General features: G+C 41.2%; 2 protein-coding genes across 4 annotated transcripts in view; one reads left to right on the top strand and one right to left on the bottom strand.

The window, feature by feature from the left end:
- Positions 1–22: 22 nt before the first annotated feature.
- On the top strand, positions 23–5,984 carry polr3c (polymerase (RNA) III (DNA directed) polypeptide C). Of its 2 annotated transcripts, XM_079640501.1 has the most exons (14): positions 23–182; positions 848–994; positions 1,568–1,832; positions 1,981–2,282; positions 2,434–2,538; positions 3,130–3,303; positions 3,395–3,446; positions 3,560–3,620; positions 3,705–3,855; positions 4,927–5,028; positions 5,133–5,182; positions 5,316–5,465; positions 5,573–5,675; positions 5,857–5,984. In XM_079640501.1, exons 2-13 carry the CDS (start codon positions 848–850, stop codon positions 5,652–5,654), a joined length of 1,641 nt encoding a protein of 546 aa, XP_079496627.1. In that variant the 5' UTR covers positions 23–182; the 3' UTR covers positions 5,655–5,675; positions 5,857–5,984. The 2 variants fall into 2 exon arrangements, with proteins under 2 accessions (XP_079496627.1, XP_079496626.1); XM_079640500.1 differs by lacking the exon at positions 5,857–5,984 and having other exon boundaries at positions 5,573–5,853.
- itga10 (integrin, alpha 10) overlaps positions 5,843–20,779 on the bottom strand; it is a 28,627-nt gene continuing 13,690 nt past the window's right edge. For both annotated transcript variants that reach the window (XM_079640498.1, XM_079640499.1), the window contains exons 7-30: positions 20,512–20,660; positions 16,170–16,320; positions 13,568–13,733; positions 12,107–12,180; positions 11,882–12,026; positions 10,688–10,836; positions 10,395–10,538; positions 10,048–10,254; positions 9,826–9,956; positions 9,173–9,339; positions 8,888–9,030; positions 8,682–8,792; positions 8,443–8,528; positions 8,196–8,337; positions 8,007–8,099; positions 7,812–7,888; positions 7,508–7,597; positions 7,339–7,423; positions 7,147–7,257; positions 6,965–7,072; positions 6,764–6,877; positions 6,567–6,662; positions 6,364–6,477; positions 5,843–6,267 (exon numbers count right to left, since the gene is read on the bottom strand). In XM_079640498.1, the coding sequence (XP_079496624.1) occupies positions 6,214–6,267; positions 6,364–6,477; positions 6,567–6,662; positions 6,764–6,877; positions 6,965–7,072; positions 7,147–7,257; positions 7,339–7,423; positions 7,508–7,597; positions 7,812–7,888; positions 8,007–8,099; positions 8,196–8,337; positions 8,443–8,528; positions 8,682–8,792; positions 8,888–9,030; positions 9,173–9,339; positions 9,826–9,956; positions 10,048–10,254; positions 10,395–10,538; positions 10,688–10,836; positions 11,882–12,026; positions 12,107–12,180; positions 13,568–13,733; positions 16,170–16,320; positions 20,512–20,660 (2,907 nt within the window). In that variant the 3' untranslated portion in view covers positions 5,843–6,213. The remainder of the gene's footprint in view (positions 6,268–6,363; positions 6,478–6,566; positions 6,663–6,763; positions 6,878–6,964; positions 7,073–7,146; positions 7,258–7,338; positions 7,424–7,507; positions 7,598–7,811; positions 7,889–8,006; positions 8,100–8,195; positions 8,338–8,442; positions 8,529–8,681; positions 8,793–8,887; positions 9,031–9,172; positions 9,340–9,825; positions 9,957–10,047; positions 10,255–10,394; positions 10,539–10,687; positions 10,837–11,881; positions 12,027–12,106; positions 12,181–13,567; positions 13,734–16,169; positions 16,321–20,511; positions 20,661–20,779) is intronic.

The raw sequence follows: 20,779 nt of genomic DNA, 5'->3' as shown, positions 1-20,779 counted from the left end.
GTAATGCACCTTTAACGCTGGTTGCCACCGGCCGTAAAAAACGTAAAATGAAAGAGAAGAAGAAGAAGAAAACCGGAAAAGTTTGTGTGTTGTCAACGAGAAGCCGCATGTGTTTGGATGAAGATCTGTGGGATGCTTTAAAACAAACGTAACCTCTGTCCTGAAACGTTTCTGTCGGAAAGGTTTGTGGAAAAAACGGAAGTAGCAGACCTTTAGGAGGACATAATGTTCAAGTGTAAACGTTAGCTGTCAACTAGCTGGACTGCAAAGTGCGCAGCCTTAGCTCTGAGGCTGTTAGAAATAGCTGACAGGCTTTGTATTGTTTTGAACTTCTCAAACTATTCATTGTCGAAGTGGTCACGTTTTTGAATGTATAAACGCCCTACCCTTCTGTTGCTTGAATTTAAAGGTATTTGATATGATAGGGATGATGCCATTTGAGGCAACAAACAGTTACACCGTATACAACTGATATGCTGCACAGAGAGTTTATTGCTTTTGCTTATTTTTCCACTTGTGTCCCTTTTTGGGCTTTGGATACGCACAGTATACTTGGCAGTATTATAAAACCGAATCGACAATAAAATACACACCACACGTAATTTGTGTACCTTGTTAATTTCCAGGGGAACTAGCTAAATGGTTTGTTTTATGTATGGCATTCACTGTCTTTCCTTATGCTTTTAATAAGCGCTTATTAAGTTATTATATGTTCTAGGAACGTCTACTAGTCGTGCCTGTCATGTATTATGTATATTTTAAACACATAGACAGTGTTATATATTATGAATGTATGTTATATTGTTGTGGTGACACAGGTGCCTAATTTTTGTGTTATTCTGTGCAGATGACTGCCCAGGAGGTGCGTCTGTGTGGTCTCCTGCTGCAGGAGCACTTTGGAGAAATGGTGGAGAAAGTGGGAACACATCTGCTTAAAAGTGGAGCACAGAATTTGAGAATGATCCTTCATGAGACCGGCATCTCATTGGACCTGGTAACAATCCTAACGTTTTTGTTTCTAGGCTGTTACTGTAATTGCATTGCACCATGGAAATACCTTTATGCATGTTGTATTTACTGTTATACACACTGCACTACATTCTCAGCTTGTTCAAATATAGTTAAGCAGTCCTGTCAAGCATACTGTCAAGCCATTCAATACATAATATAAAGTTTTGTTTACATAGGCTGATTATTCCACACTTAAAGTAGTAGTACAGGAGTAGCTTTTGTATCATCTGTTTAAATGCAAAACCTACTATCCCTTTACATGACAGGTGGATTTGTGCTCCACAAAAACGGAATATATTACCACTTAAGTGAAAAACCCATGAAGAACAAACACATAAGAGCTAAGAGAACAGCTTTTACATGTTTTTATACATGGTTAAAATATCTGTTTGCTGGGCTTATTTGCAATATAAAGGAGCAAAAAGCTTGCAAAAACGTTTTGTACAGTATAAACATAGATTTCTTCTTTTATTTTATAAGTAATCTTGTTTTGTGTGACTGTGAAAGGAGTCGTGATGGTAAAGCACCTATTCCCTTCCTATTGGTTCTCATGTAGCTGAAGAAGTCCCTGTGTGTGCTGGTGCAGCACGGGGCCTGTGTTTTCAGCTCAGGCCGTAAAGGGCCTGGGAGCCCTACTGAGTATCGGACCAGCTGTTGCCGGATTCTGAGAATTCTGCGATACCCGCGCTACATCTACACTGCGAAAACCCTGTATGGGGACACTGGAGAGCTAATCATAGAGGAGATACTACAGAGAGGTCACATGACCATGAGCAGCACGGTTAAGACCGTCGCTGACCGCCTAACGCAGAACATGGAGGGTCAGTATCTCAGCTTTTTGATAAAAAAACTGGACACGATTTTAATCAAGCAACGTGCAAGAAATAAAAACTTTGTTGGAAATCTTAATATCTGTCAAGAGATAAATGTTCCGTTTTACAAAAGCTTTTCTTTTTCCTGTGGTTCCAGATGGTCGCAGCATGGATTACAATGACGTTTCTAATTCATTCTCCAATCTGGTGGAGACCCATTTTCTTCAGCGATGCCCTCCACCGCCCAGAGCAGGGCCAAAAGAGAGCGCCACTCCAGCCCCCCCACCAGTCCCTGGTACTCCTACTCCCCCCATCAGCACCGCCCTGCCCACAGCGGAGAGTTTCCCCGACTGCTACAAAGTGCCTCACGTGACACTCACAGGGAGAGGCAAACGCCCACTCTCCAGTGAGGATGTAGATGACCAAAGAAATGCAAAGAAAGCTAAGACGGATTCAGAGGTGGGTGATTGCTACGTGTTAGTTACTTCTAAAACATTCTCTGCACTTTTAAATCTTAAATGATGTCTTAATTTCCCTGTCGATTGCATGTTATGTATTACTTATCTTTTGTTTGACTCTGGATCTCTCCATGTGTGCTTTTTATGCTTAGACACATGGCGATGAGGGGATTTGCTGGCAGGTGAATTTTGAGAGGTTTCATCTCCACTTCAGAGACCAGGCCATCATCAGCGCTGTAGCCAACAAACTGGACCAGGTCAGGGTTTTGAACATGAGTGCCGAAAATGTTTTGTTCAAGGAATAGTTAGACTATAGGAAACTTTGCTTTCTTTTAGAAACTTCAATTACAAAACGGATTTGACTAACTTTAACATCTCTCTATTTCAAAGCCAAAGCCAGTACCCAGCAACAATAACTACCTACCAGCTAGGGGTGTACGGAAATATTGATACAGTATTGTATACAATACTTGTGATACTGTATCAGTTCTCAAAAACTCAGTATTTACATGCAAAGACTGGTGAACATTGGTTCACTTTGTGTTGCACTTTGATGTTGGATGTAAAAGAGACTGATAAATGCACATGCAGATCCCACTATTCTCTGATGTATTCTTTATAAACTTCATAGTTTCCTACAATAAAAAATTCTCTTTGCTTAAATATATATATATATATATATATATATATATATGACGTCATAACCCCTGTATTATGATCATCTGTAATCCTCATTTTACAGTGAGCACTGATTTATCTAAATATCTGTCCACCTATATATCACAGTTGTTTATGATAATGATGATAATAAATGTCTTTGTAATAATGATTTCCTCTTAATTTCTCAGACTAGCAGTGAGATAGTGCGGACTATGCTGAGAATGAGTGAGGTGACGACCTCTCCCTCAGCCACCTGCACAAAGCCCCTCTCAGCCAATGAGATCTTCAGGTCGCTGCCCACCAACTACAACATCGCCAGGCCCATCTTAGACCAGTACCTCACTCTACTGGTTGATGACCCGGTAGGAGCTCTGCAAGGCACCTGTCACATTTAACAATCTTATTTTTAATCTGGGAGATGTTTTTTATATTCACTTGTCCTTTACCTCCTAGATGGAGTTTGTTGGGAAGGCTGGTGAAAGTGGAGGAGGGATGTATGTTGTCAGTATCCTTTTTCAAACTTAAAGGGTCCTGAGACAACTATCAAGAACGACCACACTGTTCGATTTTAATGAATGAAGCACGAGGTATAGGTGCTTTCCCTAACTCCCCTCTCAGATATGCACAGAGCGCTGGCCAATCTGGCGCGAGCCACGCTTGAGTCTGTCGTTCAGGAGAGGTAAGTGTGTGTTTTTTAAATTGGTATGCATTTGATTGTTCTATCATCAGGTAATACTTATTAATGACTTTAACTCTGGTGCAGATTTGGCTCCCGATCAGCCCGCATCTTCCGCCTGTTGCTAAGGAAACGTCATCTGGAGCAGAAGCAGGTGGAGGATTTTGCTATGATTCCAGCCAAAGAGGCTAAAGACATGCTCTACTCGCTGCTCTCACAGAACCTGGTCCAACTACAGGTACACACTCTAGATGTGAACATGCTTTCATGATGCCCCCCCACCTTTTCTTATAGTTTGTTTTAGAGGAACACAAATGCACGGGCGAACAGACATATACAAAAAAGATTGTTTGTGTGTGTGACATTTTCCCAAAAATCTTTAGGAAGAAATATTTGCACAAATAAAACACTTATAAGTATTACCTCAAGTTCATATCAAGTCCTCAAATATATAATAAAAATGACTATTGAAAATACACAAAAATAGCCAGTGTAAACAAATTAACATATAGCTGGTAAACCACATTAAGAGGGAATAATAGTGAAATGCTTGCTCTTTGTATTTATGTCTTCTTACTTACTGTATTCCATGGCATGATACAGATATTAAGTTGATGAATACTTTTCTTGTCACACCCATAAACACAGCAGTAACGACCTTCCAAAACAGTCCTTGCTCTTAACTGCCATATATGATTAACTTTGACAAGAAATACGACGACATTAGTCTTCGATAGATTTAAACATACAAAACAAGCTGTTTCAGGCTCATTTTCTTAGTGTATTATCAAGAGTGGCTGCCTGAAATGTAGGAGTAATGAAAAAAAGAAAAGATACTGATCTAAAAACCCACTTTGGAGATGGTTTGGCACACTTTGTGATGATGCACTCTCATTTATGCACTGATTGAGATATGTGTATGCCAACAGAGGACGGAGACATTACTTTTTGGTTTTCCATCCTTCTGTCAGACCCATGGGAACACAATATGTTAAACAGCAAAACAGGATGATTGTTGAATATTGATGACATTTAGGAAAGACATGGATTTAACTTGACCTTGACAGGGTGGCGGAAGCATTCATCTGCTGGGTAAAACTATACTTTGAAAGCACTATAGCCTTTCATCTGAGTTTATGGACAATGAAGCAATAATAATCTAACCAAAGTTACAATTTGGCAAATTCTCTGACATATTGGAATAAGTACACTAGAATGATTTAAGTCAGAAGTGCTGCAGCCATATTTCTTATTTGTTATTGTACCTACTCATTCTGTCTGAGCTGCCATGACTCTTTTGTTTCATCAGGAAGTCCCAAAGACGCCTGACTACGCTCCCTCTCGTACCTTCTATCTTTACACCGTCAACCAACTCCCCACTGCGAGAATGCTGCTTCAGAACTGCTACAAGGTAAATACATTGTTATACTGTAACCTTAATTTTTCGTACTAATGCAATGCTTTTTATGTCTTTCATATTGGATTTGCCTTCAGTAATGTTTTGTTTCTGTGCAGACAGTTGCAAACCTCATAGAGCGCCGCCTGTATGAGTCCAAAGAGAGCAAGTGAGTCCATTTTGTCGCAATGTTTTCTGCGTCCCCCAACCCAGATACATTCTCATGACCTACCTAAAGAGTTGTCTGCCTCACACACTGTGTCACACATCAGTGTTTGATTGTTTTCTCTCTTGATCGCCAGGCGTCTGCTGGAGAAATCCCAGCGAATCGAAGCCATCCTGGCCTCTCTGCAGGCCAGCGGGGCGGAGCCTGAGCAGCTGACGGAGGTGGAGGAGATGATCACTGCTCCTGAAAAACAACAGCTGGATGCCTTACGGCTGCATATCAACAAGTAGGAGAACAAATCCAAACATCAGTTCTCTTTTCTGCAGGGGAATCCTTATTGAATGACCTCTTCGGTCTCTTATTTGGTCTCATCATTGTTCTTTTCCCCTCCAGGTTAGACTCAGCAGAGAACCAGGTAGATGAAACCATCTTTCTTATAGAGTCCTACGTCAACTCCACCACAACCACAAGCTGAGAGCATTTCAACTCGCATATAGTACGTTTGAAGATTTCCCTCTTTACCTTTTGTGTATGAATGTTGTCAAGTATGGCTGTTTTATAGTTAATATGACCGGATTGTTTCAGCTTGAAGTGCAGTAAAATCTGAATAGATAACCTTTCTTGTTTTTATTTCATCCCTGAACAAATGAATAAACTGAATACTTATTTTTCAACAGTTTTAATTTCATCCAAGAACAAACACAAAGACAAAGACTGTTTAAAGACAAACATAAAACAGAGTGATTGTTTGAAATGTAAAACCATGATGATGTCTGTATATTAAATAGAAGAATTGTGATTTAATACACTTTGGTGTTTCCTTAAAAATAGAAAAAGATTATTTACATAAGTGCTCCCGACCCTGGAAATAATGGGTAGTGCATTTGTGTTGGACCCTTGTGATGCTCTCTTTGGTCCTGGAGGTCCTGTTGGGTCTGTGGATCGAATCCAAACTGTCTCTGTGGCTGCTGAGAGGCAGCGCATGTGGTGGTCGTCATGGCAAACAATTGTTGTCATTGCAGCGATATTTGGGCTCAGTCTTCATGGTTCTCATCTTCTCCTCTCTGTTTGCGTGTGAAGAATCCCAGCTGATGAAAAGATCAGATTATAGATGATTTTAGAATACACTCTTAACACGGTCATTTTATTGAAGTAATTCTTAGGTGAATATAAAATTGAAATACCTTCCATAGTAAGAAAATGATTAGGGCCAGTAGCAGCAAACCTCCAATGATGCTACCGATCAGAATCCACAGCGAGATAGGAATAGCTCGGCCCTTAAGCACCTCCAATATCGTCTACAGAATAACAGATGAAGGGAGAGATTAGAGAAAGTAAATGCCATTCCCGTTCTCCGTCAAAAGAAATCCGACTGCAGTCTTCTTACCTCCCTCCAGACAGTTCCTGTGCCCAGAGTAATGAGGTTAGTCTCCTGGGCTGCGAGGCTGTAGGCCCCTATTATCTTCACTGACTTATATTTTGCCTAAAAAAAGGAGACACAGAAGTGATGACCAATGATTGTGTCACAGGACAAAAAAAATATATATGTTGAAATGAGCATCAGCATTCTGTTGTGTAACTCACTTTTCTGAAAAAGTCATCATGAACTCTGCGGCTGACCCGAATGAGAGCGAACTGCCCTCGTAAAAGCTGCTTTACTTCACACACAACCTCAGTGCACCATGACCTGCTGCAGTTCTAAACGCAAATATATAAACATGCATGTTAACACGTATACTGATGCTGCACTGTGTTCATTAGCTTCGTTGCTACCAGGGGCCTCACCAGTATGTCGTTAGGCATCATGTCTTCTGGGTGAAGGGAGCGTACGTCTCTCTGTCTGGCCTTCAGCTGGGGCAGATCACTCAGCACGCTGCAGTTCACCCACGAGGCCTATGGGTACATTCAAATTAGTCAGATACGATCTAAATGAGAGATACAAACCCTCACTCTGCAGCACTACTCACGTTGTATGAAACATCAGTGACGGTCATGAAGACTGTGTCTCCTGCAGCTACTGAGGGCAGAAGCAGCCTCAGCAACACATTACTCACAGAGTAACATCCGAGGTTCTGCAGCTAAAAACAAAAAAAAGCTGCAATTTTGCCTCATCTAGTCTTTTTTAGATCAAAAATATTATTTATGCATGTGAGCCATACCTTGAGTTGTGTATAAAACTCTGGTCCAATAGCCTCTGACGCTGTGCGAGTGGGGTGGACCTCGTATCGGTTCAAATTAGATTCACTGTACAGAAAAACAGGGTTAAAAAACACATCAATGCAATACTCTTTGAAGTAGCTAATACATCTTATGGTTTTACACGCATACCTGATGACAAACAACTCTGGTTCGTACTGAACGAAACTCTGCAGCTGAACACTGTTGTCCCCAAAAGTGTCCTCTCTCTCCACACTGTCACTGTAAAAGAAGCAGACGGTTACATATAGTAAACTCAGGAGCTTATTGCATAAGAATATGCAATTTACTGTACGTACAGCACTTTGGCTCGACCAAAAGTCGTTTTAATGTGCTATATAAATAAAACTTGATTTGCTCTGGAAGCCATATTTAAAACCATGTTTTATTGAGGTTTGCGGTAGTTTTGAACTGCTGTTTTGCTTTAGTGAGATACCTTTTAGCATGAAGCTTCATCTGCACTCGGTTGTGCAGAGAGGTGCAGCTGAACTCAAACTCCAACATGAAGTTAACCTGCAAACAAACAAAAGAGAACAGCCTGCTGAAGTGACACATATCACCTGGAGGAAGTGAAGTATGAGTGGGCTGAGTCGAGAGAGGGATGGAGCTATTTTTCTCGGCATGGACATACTTTTGACTGCGAGCGAAATACTGGATAGCTGACATTACAAGAGTGGCTGTTGGCTCCAAGTGCTGTACACTCAATCTTAAAGTTGGCATCCTCCTACATCAAAAGAAAAGAAACAACCATGTAAGTGTGTTGGTGTTTATGTGTGTAAATGTCTATGGTGTGTTTGCAGTATATAGGTGTGTGGTTTACCCTGATGCTGAGGCTGGAGAAGTGCAGGTTGCGGGAATAGCTCAGTGTCAGGCTGGTGTTGTAGGCGTTTTCCAGTCTGTTCTGAAGCTGCACCTCCACCGCCAGACGCCTACGAGGGCTGCGAATCACATAAGGCTTCTGTCTGTGGAGGAAACACAATGAAAACTGAAACAACAGAATAGATGTCTGATCCTGTCAAACTGATGCAGAAAGAAAAGAGAATGAGAGGAAGATCTAAAATATGTACCTCGTCCCGGAGATGTCCATATGGGCCTGCAGCACCAGGTCTGTTGTACACACATCGTCCTCACCACAGTCTTTAAAGAACTGGATCTGCAAAGTGTAGGAAGACAAGTTTGATGATTACCTTGCATGGAGGTTGAATCCATATTCCAGGCTTCAGTTAATGCATGTCTGTCCGGTTAGTTTGGGAACAGTGGGTGGTCATGTGGTGCTGTTGGAAAGCTAGAAACGATAACCACTTACAGATTTCTTGACGGTTGTTGGCCAGCCTTCATCCAGCACCGGACCACTCTCTGTATCGTTGATCTTAAACCGCAGCGAGAAGCTTATTGGACGGATGTAATCTGCTGTGTCCTACAACAAAGACAGGCATACATGTTAGTGATGCATTAAAGTAGCCTAGGCATTTAAATGTGAAACGTGTGGTGGATGTGTGTAGCATTGCTCACATAGACATGGAAAGGCATTCTGTAGCAGAGCGTTTGTCCTGTGTGAACTCGAACCGCCAGCTGGGTCTGACGCTGGGAGCTGTCGTCAAACAGGGCCCTCGCAGACAACTTCCTGTCATCCAACATGGCCGACACCCACAGATCTGAGGAGAGGGCAGGTAATTAGGACAGATGGTAAGTGTTGGTAAATCCCTTTTGTAATTATTATGCACGTCTGGCCAGTTCACAACTGTTTCAGTCCTCATTATTAGGATTAGAGAGGGTAAGAAATACAATGTGTCATACTGAAGCTGTTTGTGTGTGGGCCGGGGGAGCGGGAGACGGTAGTGAAGCAGGCGGTGGCGTTGATACAGGCCGACTCTCTGCTCCCCCTCTGGCAGGTCTTCTGAATGACGTTGATGGAGTGCGGCTGGAAGGACAGACTCACGTTGATCTGCACTATGCTTCGAGAGCTGGGGATAGGAGGAACATGGGATATCATTTTTAGCCATGTTACCCAACAAAATATAAAGGGGGTGTATTACTTGGATTAGGACCATCAGAAAATCTGAATTTAGCTACACGATTTACCTACACAGATTGCAATATCTATAGAACATTTGAAATTCATCTGAATCTTTGTTCATTGTGTTTTGTCTCTTTTGTTTGGCAGATTAATTGTTTATTACACTAATGTGTGTGTTGGGAGTGGGGAACAAAGACAAAGCAAGAACAAAAATAAACAGAAATGATTGAGAGACACTGGATAATTTACACACTATATTGATATGTGTTTTATAAACTAAATATGAATATTTCTTAATACATACTGGCAATCTTCTATACCAGTGCCACACCTGTAATTTGACTACATCGTAAATCTACAGCTAGAAAAGGAAAATCTGTTCTCTCAATCTCCGTTACTCTCTCCTTCCCTCCCTATTTGGGCCTCTACCCACCTGAGCATCACAGCGCTGCCCTGTGCTCCCACTGCCAAGTCTATCAGCTCATCTCCATCCAAATCCAACCGAGCACTCACACTGCGGCCAAAATACTGAATGGAGGGCGAAATCGATGCCCCTGAAATACGCTGAAGGAAGCCAAGAGGCAGAAAACCAAAGTCAGTTTGATTGCATCTTGAAATACACCTACGAAAATGTAAATAAGCAAAAGACGGGTACCTGCTTGTAATTGTGGACGATGTAAATACCGTCTCCGTGGTAGAGATAAACGGCTCCTCTGTGATCATCCTCCAGCGGGGCCCCCACCAGCAGGTCAGTGAAGCCGTCGTGGTTGAGGTCTGGAGCGGCCGCCAGGGCGTAACCAAACCTGGCATCCTGGGACTTTTCTTCTGACTTCAGAGTACCATTGGAAACAAACACTTCCTCCTGGGAGCAAAGAAAGAAGATTGGACGAAACAAAAATACATCTTTTGAGAAAATAATTATTGAAGTATAACAAGAGTTTGCTAATGTTGTGTATCCTCATACGGACTGCATATAATCAATAAGAAGAAGTTACTTCTTACCCCACTGAGGGTGTAGATGTACACTCTACCAGTTTCCTTGTTTCCTGAGCCAAGGAACATTGGCGCAGCTACCAGAAGGACATCAGTGATGCCATCCTGGTCGATATCCAGCCCACACACCTCGCTGCCATAGTAAGATCCAATCTGCAGACAGAAACATTCTTATCCAGTTTACTGCCACTAGATGGAGCCCTTGCTCTAATCTTTGACAAATGAGATTCCTAATTTGGTATGCTTTAACAAATAAACCGAAAAAGGTATTGTAGGGAAAAGAGAGGAACCGAGAGGTTTACCTGTTCTCCATTCAGGGCCTGTACAATGTTGACATCGCCATCATCGCTGAGTTCAAACAAGATGACTTTGCCTTTGTGTTTGAATCGAGGAGCACCAGCCACATACAGCCTCTTCCAGTCACCAACTATCACAGAAGATACTGTGTAACCTGGGGACAGATAAAACCATATAATTGAACACTGCAACATAATCTATGGTCTTCAGTAAAGAGTTAAAGACTGTTGTTGACAGTGAAATATACAAAGAAATGTGCTTAAGTAAAGTAATGCGTCACATGTGGTTCACCTTATACTTCTGTCAATGTTTAAATCGTGTAACACATTCATACAGTTGAAAGTGTGGTCTGACTTCAGCCTGCTCTGAGGTGGTGTGTGTTTTTGTGTGCTGCTGGAAAGAGCTCTGACGTGTTATTTGAGAGCTTGCTCCAGAACAGAAGTTCATTCACAAGTTATGTTAAGATAAACAATAATCAAACAAGGATGTGTTGGAAAGGATCATATACATTTTGGAGAGTATTCCAATGAAAGGTTTAAGTTAAGCTGCTGTCATTATGGTCTGATATTTTATGGACTCCACTCCTTTACTTTATTGACTTTATTAAAGGTGCATTCAGCATTTCATATCCAAAACACTTTTTGAGTATTTCTTCACAGTACACACGCTGTCTGTTTTGTGTTGGTGCTGGAAAAATATATAGTGCTGGCTCTGTAAATTGGAAACAAACACAGTGGCTCGGATCATGCTACACAACATTATCCCAGCCAAGTGGGTTTGTGCTCTTGCAGAGGACAGAGGGAAGGCCATGGGTGTGTAAAAAGAAAAGCAGTGGTAGAAGAGGGAAGGAAAATCTGGAGGGGGATATCTGTTTTTTGGGTTTTGAGTTCAAATATCACATTTTTTTCACTGACTTCACCTTTAATGTAGAACATATTCTGCAGATTAATTTATTGTGTGTATCATTGTTGCAGTTCTAACCAAACAAACTTGTAGGTGGGGGGTGATTCGGGGTACCAATTGCAGTTAAAGTTCGCCCTGCAGACAGCACTAATGTCCAGGCTTTCCACCAACACATGAATGCATCCATCGCCCCGGTAGGATCAGCCCAAGCTCAAACAACACAATAACCTGTAAAGAAATAGACTAACATGCAAAAGCACCACAAGCATGATTCTTTTGGTGTGATATATGGGTACCTAAATAAGCAGCATGATTTTTGAGCTCCAGTGGAAACTCGCTTTCAAAAGCCTCTCTGGACGGTATGATGCGTCCATTGATTCCTTCTTTCAGCACTCCACCATCCCAGTCGTAGGCGCCCACCATCCCAAACAGGATGCCATCCTGAAGAATGGAGAAGGGCATGGATGAGACAAAAGAAAACCTGCACTTCACACATGGATATGAACAGCTCCTGGACTTACATCCAGAGTGTGTGTGGAGAAGCCGATCTGAGACATCTCCATGTGGAACGAGCTCTGGTTATAGCCCAGAGTGCCTGCAGGAGGACAGAGACAGCAGGTCAGTATTCTTTGTAGTCACGTTTCTCTACACATCTCCTCCCTTCCTTCCTCTCCCTCTCAGGATCTGATGTAGATGGCATCATTGGCACCCTCACTCCCCCTGAGGACTGCAGGTGACAGACATGCCTCACCCTTTCCTCTCCTCCTGTCCATTACTCTCTGATTTCCCTAAACATTTAAGGGTGGCATCGCTTTTCGTCAGTCTTCCTCTCATGTTCCCGGGGTTATTGTGATAGCTAAACACTTCATACTGTCTTTTCCACCCATTGCTTTCTTTGCAGAGCTACTGTGTATTTTCTCACATGGATCTAATCCTTCATCACTTTTTCCCACACTCTTAAAATATTATCCAAAAATATTATTTCATATTCTTGTGTTTCATTTTCCCTCTTCTTTCTCAGATTCTACTTTCAGTCTGTGTACTCTCATGTTTTGTTGAACAAAATTAATAGCATTTATAAATCAAAGCTAGTCGATTAATCTGAAAGTGTTACTGTAAATAATAATCTGAATTATTTTGTGAGTAGCGAGTACGAATAAGTACGATTTTAAACTTTAAAAAAGGACATCAAATTATCCTGTAAAGTGACAGCAGATAAAATACTGTATTTATAACGTAAAGTGGACCTATCATGCTATATTTGAATAATATAGTGTAGGACCATACCTATATAAGGCATATTTATACTTTTTATTTTTCAAAATACCAAACAGATCATGCATTTTAGCCATTCCTCATTTCGCTCAATTTAACACTGTCTTTGAATGGGCTGATTCTGTGAGAACAGCACCATCTAAAGGCCTGGCATATGTACTACAGTGTCTCCAGCGCTTTCGAACGGCAATGTCCGTGGCTGTCTCCTGTTGATTGGTGGAGTTGGCCCAATAGCCGTAGCGCCACTTCTGTGACGTCATAGAAGTGTTCAAATCTGGATCAGTCTGTATCAGATCCGTTACAGCCCCTTTTTAAGAGATTTGTGTATGGAGGAATATTAGAGAGGGTTGTGTTTTCTGACACTTGGTGAGTTCCCTGGAACACCGGGGACACATATTCATGTATAAAAGACGTACAAAAGTGCATTTTGCATGATAGGTCACCTTTAAAATAAAAGAAGGTGATTTTGAATTAAAATTGTGTTGGTTAAATGCTTTCATAAAATTTAAATAAGAATTACTGACCAACAGTTAGTATGCTATCTTGTGACACAACTATAAATACAAATGAATGGGTTTAAAAAAATTAAACCGGCTGATAAATGATGGGGTTTGAAACTACAGAGGTCCCTGGTGCTACATTGTGCCGCTGTCTTTCTTGTTTGTTTTTTTACATTTATCCACAGCCTCCTTCTCTGTATAACTAACCTTCCAGAGTGAAGATGCGATCTCCCAGGGCGTCCACAATGTCATTGAGCGCGGCTTCATCGGTCACATTGAAAAAGTATTTCTCCTCTGGGTCGCTGGCGATAGACTTGATCTCCTTAATAAACGTCTCAGGGTCCTGCTGTCGGCGGATGTAATGACCCAAAACCTGGAGGCCAGCGTGAGAGAAAAAGTGAGAGGAAAACGCTTTTAGAGAAGAGAATACGGTAAATGAATAAGCAGATAACACAAGCACTTTACAACATTGACAACATTAAGCTGGAAGCAGAGTAAGGAGGTGAAAGCAACAGAAACAGAGCACTTGCACAGACACTTTGGCATGTATCAGAGAAATCACTTCTCCATGTTTCTGAGGGATAATGAGAGGTATCATATAAGTCTGAAGGAGGACAAGAGATGTATTCTAAAGTAGCATAAGAGTTTCCTGGAACTGAAAATAAACAAACTCCACAGGTGCATTACTGCCTGTGTAACCTAATAGTAATTAAGCAATACCTAAAGGCAACTGGAAAACATAAGAACGAAGGAAATGGTATCCACCAGAGATTTGTAAATTAGGAGCACAGCCCTAGCTGAGAGGTGAAGAGATGACTGATGCATAGGACATATTGTAGCAGCAGTTGCTTGTGGCTTAACGCCTGAAGTAAAAATGAGAAAATTCCATAAGAGAAATCAAAACCAGGAATCTCCCCCTGTGACTCCAGCTGCCACGCTAACTAAGGAAATCCTCTGTTTTCAAAGGGCAAGGGATGTGGAGGGGTTTAGTGTGTAACGTGAAGAGAGCTTTCATATAAAGATGTACATTCAGATCTGGTAAATTCCTCTCAGGCTGCTGCCGGCTTTCAGATAATCATAAACAGAGAAATAGAAGAATAAAGACAGGAAAGAGAAAGCCATAGAATATAAAACACATTTCTAGATTTAATAGGACTTGGAAACGCAATGTAATTTGAATATATGAATACAATTGTACATACATGGCCCTGCTTAAACTGCTCTACCACAAACACACACACTTCAGGCACTAATGTATAAAACACAGACTGCGATCTTGTTTTGGAAGATCTGTCCTCCCATGTGAGCCATTTTCACTCCACACGCACACAACCTACACACAGGTACTGCACAGAGAGCAGCATCAGAACATGGGCTCTATTACAAGAAGTGCTTACCTGTCATCACTTTTTGAGAAAACATTGACCACAAAACCCACCACATTTTATCTTGTTTTCTTCATACAGCTTTGTTTGTTCCCTTTTGTATTACAGGTTCTATACCTATCCTGTTGACTGTTTCTCTGACTGTCTGTTTCCGTCTCTCAAATTAAGGTTACATTAACCCTAACATTAGGTTGTTCACATGCAAAAGTTAGTAGCGAATCACATTTACCTAAATGTACTCAAGTCATTTTAAGTGAATTTAACTGAAACTGAAAGAGCAGTTGTTTTGCGGTACACTTTTTACTCTTACTCTTTTTTTACCCTTACTCAAAAGCATTTTCAATAGAAGGTATGCACTTCTACTCCATTACATTAAGCTATGCACAAACTACAACACTTGAAAATCAATAGATGGTCTCGGGAGAACATCCAGAGATAGCCTGAACACACACAAGCCTCTCCTTTGAGGATTAAGTTATTGACAAGCTTTTTCTGGTCACTTTGTTTTAAGGGATTAAACTTTACCTAAAAGTATGTATTTTGTCATTAACATGTTTCTGGATGTGGCACTTTAAGGAAAATTAAGGTGCATTTCATATTCATAATTACCTTTTGAATAAAAAATACATTCATTCCGTATGCGAGTATTTTTTTAAGAGACACATTTTTACTATTCAAGTAGTTATTTGACTAGATTATTATTAATGAACAATACTTTTCCTTAAGTACATTTTAGTAAGTGGACCCTTCCCTTTCACTGTGTGGTGGATGGATTGCCATGAAATTAGGCACCATGGATAACTAGCACAGAACAAACCAACCAAGCTGTATACAACCCAAACATCAGTGTTATCCAAACACAATGGGACCTCCTAGGTTTTGTAACTGTTGTCCATCCATAACTTACTAGGTATATCTGATCTTCATCGTCTACAGATATTTCTAAAGTGGCACTCCCCCTGCTCATTTCTCCTTTTCTGTGGTCCCCATTGGGGTCCCCAGCGTCTCTTGTGGGGAAGGGAGAGGTCTGCATCCCGCCCAGCCACCAGTCTGTCTGCCCCTCTGACACTAAACCATGCAGTGTGCTTCTGTGTGTTGAGGGGGTCGGGTGGGGTTGGAAAGGAAGAGCTTTAATTCCCACTCTGCTATTTTAGTAGACCAAAGGGGGTCATTTAGTCATTTAGGGGTGTTATTTTTGGGGGAGTGGTATTGTGTGGTTTCTTGAGGGAGTATACGCTCACCATACCACTTTCACACAATGTGTGAGGAATGTCAGGGATGCTCTACACACCCCACTGATAGTTAGTTGTTTGTGTGTTTTCCACATAGCTTCACTCATGTCATTGTACAAAGGACCTAAAACTCCAGATATAAGGATGATCTATTATCAGAATGACCCTAGAGAGCTGATGAGATGTACTCACAGCGATGGCATATCTGGTGATGTTTCTGCTGATGCACTCACTCAGAGCGCCTTCCAGCTCCTCCCCGTCGTGTGACTCTCCGTCCGTCACTACGATCATGACCTTGTCGGCCCCATCCCTCGCTCCACGCTCAGCACTGAACGCCTCTGTGCTACAAACAAAGAAAGCAACAGACTGAGGTTAAAGAATATCATGCTACTTAGCTAAAATATCCATCTAAATGATCTTGAACCAAAAACAGAGAACACAAGAAAGAGTGTGGAGAAAAATGAGCAAGGAGTGAAAGAGCCAGAGGGAGAGTGGGGATACGAGGGAGTGTCAGACACATTCATAAAATCTCAAATAAACATAAGATAATATACAATTTCAAATTCTTCTCTGAGAAAATGAATAGCCAGCAAAACAATGAAAGTTGGATTGAAGTTCCTTCCCATCAAGTAAGATAAACAAGTGGTCCAAATCACAACTGGTCTTTCCCACAACGATATTAGTCATAATTGGCACGCATACATTAGCTGCCGGTTGACTCGATTTGGTCATCGCATGCAGCGTGCGTGTGTCATTGCACACAGCGACCGCACCTGTGCATACCCATCAAGGTTGTGCCATGATACAGAGGGGAAATCTAAATGACAAACACACGGACAGACCAAGCCGCACCCTGTTTGTCTGCGAGAAACCTGTTCTCAGTGGGACCTCAGACCAACAAACACACACACACACACACACACACACACACACACACACACACACACACACACACACACACACAGACACACACAGACACACACACACACAGACACACATACACACACACAGTAGTCACAGCAAGTGAACTCAGTCATTTTCAGTCCTAACTCCAGCCCTTGTCTAAATATAACATTGTGGTCAGCCGCAAGAAACTCAGAGTTAAAAACAACCGTTTCCCCTATGCAGTCTCCAAATTACATAGGGTGCCGAGAAGGAGAAAGGAGAAGAAAATAGGAGAGAGAGGTGAAAGAGAAATATTGGAGTATAACAAATTAATGAGAAAGGCTGGATGAAATGCAGATAAACCTTAAGGTTATTAAAAGTATCAGACAAGAGAGGAAAAACGAAAGAAGGTCATTTATAGGGAAAGAAAGAAATTGGTCATCCAAATTAAAAGAAAACAAAAGACAGTCATTTCAGGCTAAATATTACATCTGTAAAGTACAAGTCCTGCTCTGGTGTGGTATTAGGGTGTGTGGTGTTAAGAAATGTAAGATTGATTGACGTACAGTGAAATAAAAAAGATCAGAAGGATACAAAAGATGGGAGAAAAGTAGAGGAGAAAACTGTAAGGAGAAAACAAACAATAAGAAGGAAAAGTAGGAAGCACGAAAAAAAGATGAGAGTAATAAGAGATGTGAAGAAGCAAGGAGAGATGCAAGAGGAGAGAAAGTGAGTGGAGCTAATTGGGAGGCCTGGTTGTATTTACAAGCCATTTTATGAAGTCAAAGCAGTGTGGTAATGACACAGCACAGTGGTCTGTGTGTGTACCGTTGGTGTGTATGTGAGTGAGCCGGAGTCTTAGACGGGTGGAGTAATATAAGAATTAGTGGCTTATCCAATTGTAGACGGCTGTTTGATGTTCATGCATTGGTCTGTCATTTACTTTGAATTCAAATTGTCCTCTGTGCACTCGATTAATGACATTTACATGTCAACATCACGCTGTGAGAAACCTACTTTTACAGTCTATGCTTTTTTCCCTTCAGACATTTTTGTATTTCGAGCTCATTCGCTTAAGGGTTACCTAATTATAATTTGTTGGCATTATTTAGCTGAGAAGATCAATACCACCCTCAAGTCTGCATGAGTAAATATAACGCTACATTAGATTTGTTTGCCCTTTTTTAGACAATAAGCAGGGCAAACAGTTAGCATGGCTTTCCAACAGTAATATAATCCACCTTCCAGCACCTTTAACTCTCACTAAATAACACGTTATGTGCTTTTTGTAATCTGTACAAAGTGTTCAAACAATGTGTTACAGTGTACAGGGGTTAGGAGATAGAGCATGAATGGATGCTGTGGAAGTTGAAGTGCAAGTATGTCTAGTCTTAGTCAAATAAAATCCTCAAATTTGTAACTTAAAGTCTGACTTCAGGCCAAGTCTCAAGGTTTAAGTCTGCAGTTCTTCAGTGTACTGATAGTCCACACAAAAAAATAAATGATGAAGAGCTTCCAGGGAGATATATTTAGGAGGTATAGCTATGTTCTTAGGTTTAGGGTTAAGTTTATAATAAGTACAAGGTTAGGGTAAAGGTTAAAGGTCAAACATGCAGTAAAGAGGGCTACAGTTGAGGTAAAGGGGACCAAGGAATGGATGTGGTGAATGTCAGCCCTTAAGAATGTAAGAATAGTCATACAATGTGAACTTGAGTGTCTGTTTTGACTCTTTATAAATGGTCTGTGTTGTTAATATGTGTCTGTGTGTATTGTACAGTAGACCTGGGTGTCTGTGTGTGTACTTGTACAGCTGTAGGAGCCCGGCTTGGCTGGCCAGGCGGGGTCAGGCTGTGCCACACCTGCAGCAGTGCTGAGTCGGCAGCCGCCGAGTCCAGCTCAGCTAATCTCAGTGTTTTTCTACCCCGTCACCTTCCTGCCTGGTGCCAGCGCTGCTATCTGTCCATCTGTATGTGTGCATGTATGAGCAGGAGTGCTGCTATGACCTCCTCTCAAAGTGATCTTAAATTATTTCAACACTGGAAACCTGGGCTTGATTTCCTAAACCTGACACACACACACTTGAGAAACATTTCTAAAGATTTGACTTCCGACGAACAATTTCTAAGTTTTTTCTTTTTTATTAGTCTACTGATGTGTTCTTACTATTTGACATTGAAAGATAAATAAGCAACGAGAAGTTACGAGTAGGAGCGTCTGGATTTCCCGTCACTGGTGTTGTAATGCCACAATTTTACTGGCTCCAATTTCCAGTCACTGCTTTTCAACTAGCTTTAAATATTTCCTCTTAACCACTCCAACTTTTACCTTTTAAATGAACCAGAAAACAGGAACTTAGCAATTACCTGTGTGTGTGTGTGTGTGTGTGTGTGTGTGAGTGTGTGTGTTTGTGTGTCTGCCTGCCTTTGTGTAAGTTGAACACCTCTCCAAGACACACACATCCTAAAAAGGAATCCGTGGCCACACATCGGGTCTGGGTGTGGTGCTCCATGTGGGTATGACTTTAATAAAGCAGGAATTTTATTTTGAAAAGAAAGAGATATTTTAAGACATAGACGTTTTGACTGAGCCACTGACCCTCAACCTATGGAGCTGTTTCTTTAGACTCAGGTTTCCAGCTCAAATACCCTCAGCAGACTTCTACAAAGATGAAAACGTAGGCAACACATGTTAAAGAAGAGTATTTTAAAGATGGTATACAGTGGCATTCTAGGTGGCATTCATAAATGTTTTACTTTTAAGCTTTAATTTGGTCTCCACCAACTCCTGAGGGCTATACCTGTCTCTTTAGCTCCTAAACGCTCCACTACGTTCACTAGCTAGTCCCTAACCTTCTCTGCCTGCTGATGCTGGGAAAGTGGCGTATAGTGAGTTGTCAGAGATCGAGTTTAGGGTTTATTACTTTATATATGTGTGGGTTTTTCACTACTTTAAATTACGAAAAGTCATTTGGTCAAAGCAAAATATTGATTAGAGCAACATTAGAGAAGACATAATAAGCACATTTCAAGTTCAAATTAATATGTTGGGAGTATAATACAAAATGTTTACATTTTTTAATGTTCCAAAGTACTTAATTGTAATCATACTGTCGCCAAGTATGGTCTGTTCTCATTGTTTTTCAAGAAGGACAGGGGGTGGCATATTGTAATGCGCGTTCATGTGACATAGGAAGGGGAGCAAAAACTTGAATGACTTGTTGAATCAGTGACCAAGCATCTTACAAAAAGCTGATTGGGTTTTCTTTTTTCACAGTTTGGTGCAGGCACTCTAGATACCAATATGTATATGTATACAACAATTGAAACAGGGATTTTACTTTATACATCTCCTTTAAGTACACAATGTAACACAACTAATCCTTGTGTAATTTCCTGGTCAGCTGTAAATCAAAAGCAGCCTGATGAGATCATATACTGGAGCATATTACAGACTATAAGAAAATATACCTCATTGTCATTATAACTAAAAATTACACAGTGACATATTTAGAAAAAAATAACAAAAATGTTATAGCAAAATCAAAACAGCCAGACAGTTTCCAGCGAGCCTGCCAAATCTACAGTATGTACAGTATAGCACAAGGAGCATCAGCCAGTCAGACTGCAGTAATAGTGATTGACAGGCCTACCAGGCAGTCTGGATAGCGAATGCCGTGCGCGTCTCTCTTCCCTCCTGTCTGCTGATGTTCTTTGCGGCCTCCACAACCGCCTGTGTGGTCTGGTAGTCCTTCAGAGACCACTCGTGGACTGCTACCTCACCATACTGCAGTATACCAACCTGAATGCACACACATACACAAACACCTAAGTATTTCAACAATGCCACATGTTCATGGTTGTGCTGACATTTAATCGTGGAAAGCATCATCTGAGACTCTTGTTTCTGGTGAGCTATCT

The sequence above is a fragment of the Notothenia rossii genome (assembly GCF_949606895.1).
Source record: "Notothenia rossii genome assembly, chromosome: 7".
Taxonomy (NCBI): domain Eukaryota; kingdom Metazoa; phylum Chordata; class Actinopteri; order Perciformes; family Nototheniidae; genus Notothenia; species Notothenia rossii.
This window is presented reverse-complemented; position numbering and strand designations above follow the sequence as displayed.

What these genes read in the sequence shown, in the direction of transcription:
- polr3c (XM_079640501.1), top strand. Translation starts at nt 848, where the DNA reads ATGACTGCCCAGGAGGTGCGTCTGTGTGGTCTCCTGCTGCAGGAGCAC. An exon ending in GAGTCTGTCGTTCAGGAGAG is followed by an intron (nt 3,621 to 3,704) that starts GTAAGTGTGTGT and finishes ACTCTGGTGCAG; the next exon opens with ATTTGGCTCCCGATCAGCCC. An exon ending in TGCTTCAGAACTGCTACAAG is followed by an intron (nt 5,029 to 5,132) that starts GTAAATACATTG and finishes GTTTCTGTGCAG; the next exon opens with ACAGTTGCAAACCTCATAGA.